Source organism: Gasterosteus aculeatus, chromosome 12 (genome assembly GCF_964276395.1).
Source record: "Gasterosteus aculeatus chromosome 12, fGasAcu3.hap1.1, whole genome shotgun sequence".
Classification (NCBI taxonomy): domain Eukaryota; kingdom Metazoa; phylum Chordata; class Actinopteri; order Perciformes; family Gasterosteidae; genus Gasterosteus; species Gasterosteus aculeatus.
Genome location: NC_135700.1, coordinates 9,663,194 through 9,674,918, shown reverse-complemented (window position 1 = coordinate 9,674,918; position 11,725 = coordinate 9,663,194). Strand labels below are relative to the sequence as shown.

General features: G+C 40.6%; 1 protein-coding gene across 1 annotated transcript in view; it reads left to right on the top strand.

The window, feature by feature from the left end:
• The first annotated feature begins 964 nt into the window (after nucleotides 1-964).
• The window catches only part of LOC120835370 (ephrin type-A receptor 6), a 37,087-nt gene continuing 26,326 nt past the window's right edge, over nucleotides 965-11,725 (top strand). Inside the window, exons 1-2 of the mRNA XM_040204255.2 lie at nucleotides 965-1,514; nucleotides 5,905-5,969. Of these exons, the coding sequence (XP_040060189.2) occupies nucleotides 1,436-1,514; nucleotides 5,905-5,969 (144 nt within the window). The 5' untranslated portion in view covers nucleotides 965-1,435. The remainder of the gene's footprint in view (nucleotides 1,515-5,904; nucleotides 5,970-11,725) is intronic.

Here is an 11,725-nt window from a genome sequence, read left to right as displayed (position 1 = left end):
CCTGCAGCAGCGTGGCTGTGATTCTGAAGACAAAGGGCTCATTATATCTTCTCCATGTGGACTATTAACAATCGTTTTCGCTATTGTGTTACAAATTAAAACTCACAGGCCATTAGTCAGGACAGGTTGAAGCAAGGATGGAAATCTTCAGGACGTCCTTCAATCAAAGCTCAATTACAGTGTGGAGGTGTTGAGTGGGTTTGTCATAATGAGCAGGTACCGTAAATCAATACGTGATGCGAGCATTTTAAAGGATTACAATTGGGAGTCCTGTGTATTTTCCATTCCTTTAGGTCCAATACGTTCCTGCAAAAATAGAATAATTAAAAAGACCTTCATAATGTTAATAAATCAATTTTGTGTTGCACCAATTTATGTTGGAGGGCAAGAGGAACTTTATGTTTGGATCTACATTAACAGTGAAGTGACTCATGGGAACATGTAATAATAAATGTGTGTGTGTGTGTGTGTGTGTGTGTGTGTACGTGTGTGTTGCTGCGCGCCTTCAACCCACCAGGTCCCATATCAACTTATACTCCACTTGTCTGCCCGCCTTCCTCCCCTGCCACCCTTAATAGAAACCGTCCCAGACGCATTACTATTCCAACATAGTCCAATGCAGGTAACCTACATCATGGCACAGATGGGATACGCCGCCTTCCATAATGGCTTCATATTTCCTCTCATCTCCTCAGTGTCTCCCTCTGAATCAATAAGAGACAAGCCCGCACAGTCCGTCTGACGGAGGTACGATTTACATGGTGTAAAGTGAGACACATGTGAGACATCACAAAGACCAAGTTAGATGGAATTGAGGAATGGAAATTGCCTTAAGAGCATCCGTCCTCAAAGGGAGAAATGGTAGGGAGGGGGTGGGGGGGAGAGATGGGAGAGGGAGAGAGAGGGATGGGAGAGAGAGAGAGAGGGATGGGAGAGGGAGAGAGAGAGAGAGAGAGAGGGATGGGAGAGGGAGAGAGAGGTGCATGCAGTGATACAGAGACACGGTGAGCGACGCACTGGCGGAAAGTCCGGGATTTTCTCTTTCCTGTCTCTCTCGCGCGTTTCGGGACGAAAACATTAAATTAGAGCCGTTAACGAACGCACATCCGGGGAGATCACTTCTGGAGACTTTTGGGATAGTCCGCACGTGCCGAACACCCCGTTTTCCCAAACACATACGAATCGTTTAATTTTTGCCAACTTGTAAAATATATTTTTTTGTGCGCAATGGCGAGCTGTTTGCATCGTCTGTCCGCTCGTGTCCACGTGGAGTGGGTCGGGATGGCTGAACAATAAGTAAATAGGAACTCGCGTGGATCGGAGAGCCTTGTGAGAGTGGATCTCACATGAAACCTCCTTAGCTCCTCACTTTGGGGGTCTATTCAGCAGTCTGCGCAGCCCGCTAGTTCAGAGCGCGCTCGTGTCCGACTCCACGATGTGCTCCAGTGGGAAATACTTGGCGTTTCTGTCCTTGCTTGGAAGTATCGTGTCGGATCCGGGAACCACAAACCGAGGTGAGTGCAAGGAGAATCCAACACGTAGATGCACCAATTTGAGAATTTGAAAGGATTTTTTCCCCAAAACAGGACGGATCCGTGTCTCTGCGCGCACATTCACACGCAGAACCCAAATAAACGTTTAATAAGCATTTGAAAAGACCTGCGCTGCACGGGCTTTGGTGCCATGAAGAGTTAGTAATCTCTTCACAGGTGCATTTTTGTAAAATGATCCACAAAATGATACTTGGCCAATGCCCATTTTGGGGGGAGGTAAGGGATGAGTAAGTCACAGTTGATCTATCTATCCTACTCAATGAAAATATACAGTTTGAATAATCTAATCGTATTACAATCCTTGATGCCATATGATACTTATCTTTAAAATTCTTCAAGCCATTCCATCTGAAAATATATCAACTAGTTTCTCTATTACATTTCCGTATTTTATTTGAAACACATTTCTTTATTCACAGCCTTAATTCCTGATATTTTAGGGCTCAATCCAAAAAGACTAAACATGACAATATAACTAAACCAATTCAAACATCTCAAAAATCAATTAATTTGTAGGTGAATTGTAACTAATACAGACTAGAATACTAATTTACAGCAACCGAGAATGGCACAAGTCAAACCTACAGATTAGCTTTTACAGCTCACAGTCTGAGTTGAATCAGCCAAATAATGGATGACATTGCACTTCACCTGAAAGTCTGAATGCAGCTGAGAAACGGTGCCACAGCACGACGTACATGTCAGCCTCTGCTCTGCCAGCTATACAGCTATATATATATATATATATATATACACAGCGTTTGAGTGGCCTATTCTGACTTCATACAACAGGTTTTGGCCCACACAGTCCTGAGATAATTCCTCAGCCACATGTGTTACTTCATGATGTTAGTTACCTTCTATGTTGGGCTAGTGGTTGACATAAAATGTACTGAAATATATGATTTCCCACTTTTATCTTTTGAATTACAGTCTCACGGGGAGTTAGTGGAGTTCCATATATATTGAAAAACGCGGGACATAATCATTTCAACTCCCCTCGGCCGTACTCACGGGGAAAACGGTTGCCATAATGTAATCTGTTTTTTATATTTTCCACTTTGCACATTTGCAGAGGTATGTTTGATATTCCTTCCTGAATGCTTAATGTTTAGGATACTGATTTTCCAAGACGACAGGAGCTCTTTCACAAGCCCAATCCATGTGTGTGTGTGTGCTCAGTTGTCCCCACAGGATGCCTGTCTGCCTGCTGTGGTGACAAGCTTGAAAAGGAGAGGATCCACACAGGGGAAATGTGTATATACATATATATATATTTATATATGTATGTACACATTTTGATTTCACTATATTAGATTGCATCCCCACGTGTCTTTTCTAATAATTGTGACGCGTCTGTGTATGTCCCTTCTGACTGCGACAGAGTGACAGAGATGAAATGTTGTTTTTACTGTATATAACCGTATATTAATTGGTCATATTGCAGTTTGCCGTCAATATACATTAACCTCTTATTTTTTAGGCCTCTGCTGGAAAATGGCATACTTATTTTAAAAAGAGTATATCTCTGCTATACTATATATATTTTCATAATCTTCTATCAGAGAATGTAGAAGACCTTCTGTTTATTAGTTTCTAGTGACGTAGTTGCAAGGCAATGTAAATGAATGGGCCAAAATAAAACGTAGTATTGTCACGATTTTGCTGAGAAAGCGTGAGAATAGCACGTTGGTCCACAACTTAGCTATTACGCGTTTTGCTATGAGACTTGGTTGGGTATTTGTTTGACAAGCAAATTTCCTGCATCCGAGAGGCTGTAACGAGCATTATCTCTCAATAAATATATAAATATAAAGCCTGCAACCAAACTGTCATTAGTAAATATCCTGCTAACCAACTAATCTCTATTGACCAAACCTTAATTTCTACTTCAAAAAGAGGGCTCTGGTAGCATTGAGGTAGACTTCACTATCTTCCTCTTTTAACACCAGGATGCATCCAGCGTCATCTGTGTCATGATCAGCTGAATTAGATGCTGCTGTCGACTTTTATTACCATCTCATATAGAAATTAAGGATTCTTGGTCTCCCCTTGGCGTTCTGAAAACCCATCCTGGAAACTAAAAAAAAGACGAGGGCCCTTGTAAAAAAGATACCCGTCTCTCTGAAGGATCTCAGCCGAGTACTCTTCTGCTTGAATATCCTCAGCCAAATACTTAGAATATAATAATAAATAATTTAGAATTCCAACTTAATGCTTAGCTGTTGAGTCTTCTTCCTGCAGGGAACATTCATAGGAAACTTTCCCCCGCTTTAATCGGATGTCACTCACAGACACACGCAGCCATTTCCAGAAATCCACTGCATAGTAAAGGCTGCGTACTGAGGAGAGATTGGACTCTACTGTTAGTGGGTGAGGCTTTTTTATCCAGAAATCCTATATGTGGTGCCACTGTAGGACGAGATTTGTTGTATTTACCAAGAGTAAAGTATAATATACCATATAATTAAGGTAAAATAATAGACCAAATCTTATTCTGATGTTTGTTAAACACAAGATGAAACTTCCTAAAAGGAAACGTTTGACACTCACATACACATTATTTCGAGAACCTTTTTTTGTTTTTTATACCAAAAGTTAGCTAATTATTAGTTTTTCTGACGTGACCTTGGAGTCATTGTGACTTTGCTTCTGTTCAGTGTCAAGTGCTACGTATGTTTAGTCTCTTTCTGGAACCTTTTAGTTTGGTTAATAGACCTTTATTAAAATGAATAGCTCAGCACCTCTACAGGAGAGTTGCCACATGGTGACGGTGGTTGTTTTCAGTGAGCTTTTGGCTCCTGAATCACCTCTGCTCATCTTCAATCGATTATTTGTGCACGCCTTATTTCATAAAACTGGAAACTCTTCCTATGGGCCTATAGAATGGTGCTGGCGTATTATGCTTCCAGAAAAAATACCCAGACAAGTGAAAGTGATTTGTCCTCCTGATAAATACCTGTCGGCATATGCGCGTGTGTGTATTTGTGCGTGCGTGCTTTTTTAGTGAGAAAATCAGTGTATCAAATTCAGTACTATAGTCTGGGGTCATCTATCATTTCCCGGCTCCAAATACATTTGCAGGATTTTAATTATGTTATCACTACATTACTGTGTATGTATGTTTGTGTGTGTGTGTGTGTGTGTGTGTGTGTGTGTGAGAGAGGTATAGACAGACAGTGAAGGGAGTTAGCAGCAGATGTCAAACATGCTATGGAACATTGCCCATGATTATGAAAGATTGTTTTTGTAATTTGGTCAAAGATCAATACCTCTCTCTCCTTGCCTGTCTGCTGTCCGTCTCCCTCCCTTTGTCCACGTCCTCCTTTTAAACAGAAGCAAGGCCATCTGATTATAATCCTGCCCCTAATTACCAGCAGGTGATCAAGGCTAAACAAAGTCCCTGTAAATATTGGAGGGTTTCATTCAGCGTTGCATCGACTCTGGTTACCTGACTTGTTCTTAAAACAGCAGCGACGCCATTGAATTAATCCCAAAGTCGCAGCTTGTCTGAAGATGTGACTCTTGGGCCTGTAGTGGCGACCGCTGGAGTGGGACGCACTCTATCGATAGAGATTGTAATTAACTGGCTGTGTGGAGACAAAGGAAATTGCCCGTTCATCATATCAAATTAGCTCAGGGGGCTTAGCGAGGGCCAGATAGCGGCTCTCCTGATGCCCGAGCAGCGGCCGGAGGGCAGACGGCTTTTCATCGCGCTCGCGATTGCACGCAAACAAACAAAAGTTGTCACCGCGCTCGGACAAAAGCACCACCAAATGCTAATGTTGAGATGAGTTTTTAAAGTTCGGATTGGCCATCGGAGCCATAAATTCAAGAAAAGGTCGCCGTCGTGACTCCAAAGTCCGACCTCAACCAGCCACACAGGCCGAGGTGGAGGGATTCCAAGCTAAGCAGTGTTTCGTGACAGAATGACATCAATTGGCTCAATGGGGCAACTTCTGCTGAAGATTGTGATGCGGTTACTGAAATGGTTCTCGCCATTCATAAAGTCGGCAGTATTTGTCTTTTATCTTTCCTCTTTATTTGTATCTGAATTATCTTTGGTGTCATGAGGCAAAGAAAAGTCTTGACCTCTGAGAGGCAGAGTCCTCATCTCCCACACTTCCAGATGGAGGGCGGATCTGTGTGTTGGTTGTCCTGGACTTTCCTGAGAGCTGTTATTTCATAGGTGGTTGAATCCGATAAGGGCTTTACATCTGAGTTGGCTCCTCACTGACAGCTAGATCACTATTATTTGCTCTCTTCCCATTTTGTCACCTCCATTTTCTTCTTTTTAAAATGCGTCGTCAAACCTCTTGCCCTCTGTCTCTCTGTCTCTGTCTCTCTCCAGTAGTTCTGTTGGACACAACGACAGTGCTGGGAGAGCTGGACTGGAAGACCTATCCTGTCAACGGGGTGAGTGACATCAGTGACATTTCTTCTTCAAGATATACAACTATACACACATGAATATAACCAGGCAGCAATTTGAATGATTTACCCACAAATGAAATACAACAGTTTGATGTATCAAGCATGTGAATCACCCAATCAGCCGAGCCGAGTTATGTGAATGTGGATTATCATTAATGTTTGGTGTCCAGACTTGAACCAGGCTGTGCTTTATTTGAATGAAAAGCTGCGTCGCTCCAAGGATGACCAATTGTTTATCAACTACTCACTGTGTTACCTTGGATTCTTATTTTTCTCTAATGCCTCTACGGTCAGTAAAGGATGAAAAAACTAAGAAAATGATTGATGAATTAAAGTAGATGGTAGCCGGTTTCAACAGCAAAACTAGTTCAGCTTATCCCAAACACTTTTATCTGTGGAAAAACCTTCACTCCGGACTCTCTAATACAAGTGCGTGAGCCTGAGCGTGTTCATGCAGAAGGGTTTTAAATAGTAAGCAGATGTGTGTGTTTGGGGAGAAGTGAGCATACAGCTGGATACATTTGACTTTACTGCACTTTGTTTGCGGTTTGTACAAGGATGTTTAATTCAATCCAATTTGGAAAGTGCTGAAAAAATCCTGAAAAAGAATCCTTGTTACACAAACCCGTCCCAGATAGAAACTTGTCATGTCAAAAGGAAACAAGAACATCCAGCTTCTGGATCGCTACAGGCGGTCGCTGAATGCTTGTCTTTGACCAGAGGGAAAAACAAATGCGATTAGTGAATAAACTGAGGACACACAGAATGGCATGTCTTCCTTCTGCTATAGAACTGAGAAGTCACATCTACAATGGGTTTCAAACCAATAACCTTCTCTGCGAATTGTTAGTAGTTGAACCAAACAGACAATTTATTTATGAGATTGTTTCATTTAAATTACTGTTTGAGGACCAGAGAGGTCAAATTATTACATTTTCTACAAAACACGATATTTACTTTTCTTATACCCCAATGATCTAATCTCAAATCTATCTGATAGAACTATAAAAATGAGTTCCAGCTCAACAATATACAACAGCAACATGCTATTTACACCGTATTTGGATAACTAGGGTACTGTATGTGTTACCAAACATTATACCCTAAATATCAGCTATGTGCATACAAACACAGACAGGAAATGTTTTAATGACCAGTTCGAGCTCTTGAACCTTCCGACAGCTTTTAACATGTTACACATACAGTGTAATGGATTATTATACAGATGGGTTCAGCAACCGTGAATGGGACAATACCACCCAAGCATCGAGATCTACATCCTGCGTCCCGCTGTACTCTGACTCGACTCACAAACAATGCACACACAAATAAAAATAAGAACATACAAACCACACTTTTAGAGACCAACACTGAATTGTAAAGGCTGAATAAATCGCCTAAAACACCAAATCTTGACTTAACGGTCTCCACAATGAATACAAATTTCATCAAGCCTCTGGAACCTCTAGATATTAGACTAATTGAATTGTAGCACATCAGTCTTACAGGACTGAGCCTGAAGGGAAAATGCTGTGGATTTGCGCCTTACAAATATTTCAGCTGGGACTCTAAACATCACCGACAGCAATAATTTGCCTGTGTTGCTGTGTCTAATTTGCCACACAGGGTGAAGGCGGGACTGTTTGTGCTTTCAGGCTGTTATTAAAAGTGTAATAAATCCTTTGGAGGAAAACCAATAAATAGCAACAAAATACTGAGATATTTTCAGTGCCAAATACCAATATTGCCATATTATGGCTCTGCGCCACTGCACATTCCCCACACAGTTTTTTGATATGGAGAGCAACAACGTCATCAATTGATTGAACGAATCACGTCAAATCAATAATTCATTACTGCTACCAAGATTTAATGATATTTTCATAAGACCTCTCTGTCTCTTTTCCCTTAAGTCTGACAATGACAAATTGTCTTGTTTTAATCAAAGGCTCATACCTCTCAGCCTCCGCCGTTGTTGGTGACTGTGTGTAATACAGGTACGTGTGTGTTTGTGTGTGTGTTTGTGTGCTTGTGTGTGGGTGTTTGTCCTGTAATCATCTATGAAACGATGATAGAATTTACCTGTAAATGGGATTAACATATCTTTCTCCTTTCGACACATGATCTCACAGATTTTTGTTGGCTTAAAACTATTAAATACTAATTAAAAAAGTCCTTACGCCAACAATTACGCTAATAACTAATACCATAATACTTTCAGTAGTGAGATGAACTGAATGGGGCCTTGAGGGACTCACTGGTCAATCGTACGTAATTTGAGGAAACACTATCTTTGTTTTTTTTACGTGTTTTGAATGTAGCTTAGGTAACAAAGTATAGATTCACGCTATAGAAAGCGTATAAGCGATGAGCTATACAATATACATTGTGTCTACAGTTTTTTAAAAGTTGGATAAGTTTGTACAACTTGGGAGTGTGTACGCATAAAAAAAAAAAAACATGAGACGGGGGGGGGGCTTGAAAGAGAATGTGATTGGCTTGCTCAGCTAAAGCAACGTAGATGTAATTTATGAAATCTTTCCGCTCTTGTATCTGCTGCTCAGGAAGCAACCAGAGCCTTGTGAGCGCTGATTTGCAGGCTGTCGTTAAAATGCCAAACAGGTTTTCATGTTTGGAAGTCAATTTTTACTAAGAATAATATAGAAAATTGCACGGACAGGTCAGTGTTAATTATGCTTTGTAATGTTTTATGAAACTCTGCCCAGAAAGGTTTTATCACGGGAAACTGCCAAAATGCATTGATTTGGTTCCCCGTCAGCAAACGGCCTTCTGCTTCTGTGTAGTAAAGAAACGGTTAACATGCTTCCATGCAAATTCCCACCACATAGTATTGTTCTCTTTCAAGGTCACGCTTGACACCTCATTCTACTGTGAAAGTTTACTGAGGGATTTAGCGTTTTTAAAGTTAAAAGTGGCTGATGTGATAGTAATTGTGAATGTGTCTTGGTTGTCATGTGCTGTTTGTAGCTGTACCTGCAGAAACTAATGCTTTACTTACTTACTTACTTTACATACTTTATGTATATGACCCATGCAAACGTTCCAATGGGGAAGGATTTGCACGGATTGTAGATGTCTGCAGAGGAAAGGTTATGATATTAGGCTGCACAAATAAAATTGAGAAATATTAATGCTTAATGAATTCATCTGCACTGAAAGGATAAGATCTTTAAGAGGTTTTCTTCAATCATGTGGCCTCAGTGCATGAATGTGGCCCTTCTGACCATGAGACAGGCAACATTAAGGGTTTTAATCTTGACAAAATGGGTCCACAATTCTTTTGAATAGAGCCTAAACACTCTCCGTACATACTCAGGAAAAATTATTAAGTTAATTCATGTGTATTATGTTGCTATTCATGCTTTTTCTCACATATTCTGGGATATTGAGAAAAGGTAATTTTTCACTATGTGAGTATGATTTTTAAAATGATCATATATGTATTTTATAGGTTGAGGCCAAATGCAAAAGGTCCGATGAAAGGTCTAAGTATTGTTTGGCATTAAAAGCACTGCATTAGCATTAAATCATCCATATAAATGGCACCTATTTCACTCCATTTCTCCTCCTTTCGTTTTTCTCACAGTTCTACCACTGCCAACATTCACAGTTGTTCAATAACACACAGGAAAGGAAACTGGGTGGAAAGAGAACGTGCTACAGCCGCCTTGTGTTGAACTTTGAAATAAATCTAAAGTTCTGGTCACACTTTTCCAGAGCACTGCAAACGTCTCAGAGGGTGCAGGGTAGATACAGGGTACAAGCCGAGGGATCATCGATTTTCAAATCAGGAATACTGCTTTTCATGAGAGGTCGGATCCCTTTCTGAATTACGATTTACATGCACAGGTTGTTTTAATAATTTGTGTTTGAGGCATCACAGGTTTAAGTGAACTAAAAAAAAAAAGAAGCAGAAACATTGATTGACTCAAGTGGTAATTCAATTAAAAGACTAATTTCAAAAGGGCAATAATCAACGATAATCAAAATTGACAACTTCCTTTCAGATTTGGACATCTTCCAATGCTAATTAAGCTGAAGGTTTTGTCGGCCGATCGTCCCGTTTGTCGTATCCACAGAGAGGTTCTCGAATGGTAACAAGGCTGAACTTTTGTTATATTGGAACGGCGCATGCAAATGATGTTGCAGAGGCTCAAAGAGCAGCAGAAACACAAATCTCAACATGTTATCCTGTCCTGCATCAAAACAGCTCATCGTTTCAAAGACGTTTCTGTAACGAGGCAGGTTTGTATGAAAAAGAAAACTGTTTGTATTCCCACAAGTAAGCCACAGATCCCCCACACAAACGTCTGACTTGTGACAAATTGCCTCCATGCATACGCAGTTAGCATCTTCCAGTCTTAACATATGAGAACTATCAGTGCAGCCACAGGTGTGTTACTGTAATATGGCGACCATATGGAGCTGATTGAAACTGAGCAGCTGCTATGTGTCTTTCCACTTTAAGTCCGAAGATGGACTCAATCTCTTCAAGTTAATGATCATCTATGAAGAAATAATGATTTTGCATGATTCTGCCACTCTCTCCTTCAAGTCATCATCTGTATGCAGACACCATAGTCATTGATTGCTGTGGTGAAAACTTTGCTAAAATCCCTTCGGACGAGAAGTGCGTCTGCACAAGCCAAAGTCGAGAAGTCACTCCATAGGGTCCAAATGTAGTGTTTCAATTGCTTTTTGGACACCCAAGGGTCACGATGCCAATAAACTGAGGCCCAAAATCAATTCTTGCATTAATCATATTTTTTAGTGACAGGGGCAGCCTCCACAGCAGGTAACACTGAGCAGGTCAGTTTAAGAGAATCTGTTATTGCACATCCCAATACTAGCGTAAGTTTAATACATGAATCACGTCCATATCTTGTTGTCCAAACCTGGTATCAGTCTGCTGCAGTCGGCTAAGCTTGGGGGTAACCGGCAGAGCGATTAGTAGGCGCATATCTGATCGCCTCGGAGAGCGTGGACTGCAGCTCATCTTTCAAAACCTGGGTTTGCATGTGTTTGTTTTTTTCTGCTCTGAACCGCGCCACATCCCAAGGGAGCATTTACAACACAGAGGCTCATAGAGTGACAAATTACCATTTTCTCTTGTTTGTATGCATAATTGAACTTCAATTATTTAATGCTGATCTTATGCAAACCACAAAATCCTGTTTTCTGTAAAGGTTGTAGGTTTCTGTTTGTGCTCTGTTAGAGGGCACTGGAATAAATGTGGAGTGCGTATGTTGAAGAAAAACCATCGCGAGTGTGATACATTTCTTCCTGTGACTTCAAGAACATTCACACTTCACACAACTAACACAAAGCAGAACATCTCGGAGATTACAGGCTTACTGTCATGTGACAATTCACTGCTAACACAGTTTTTATTTTGGGCTATGCATGGCAATGCTTATTAGTCAGTCAAACATAAAATTTGACTGACTAATATAAAATGATCAAATGCCAAGAAGTTACTTTCAACAGCAATGATATACAGTATTTAGAGGCCATATGTGAAGCCCAGTGTTCTTGCCTCGCCTGCTGGAGTTCCAATTGAAAGTGAAATTGATTAATCGTTAGTACCTGGGTGTCTATGGAGCTAATTTAGATAGCTTGATTAATATTAGATTAATTGCTTTTGCAGTTGTGCGCTCAAGTCAAGGTTAAAGTGTTATCAAATAATTTACATATGTAAACATCCAAACTCAGTCGGT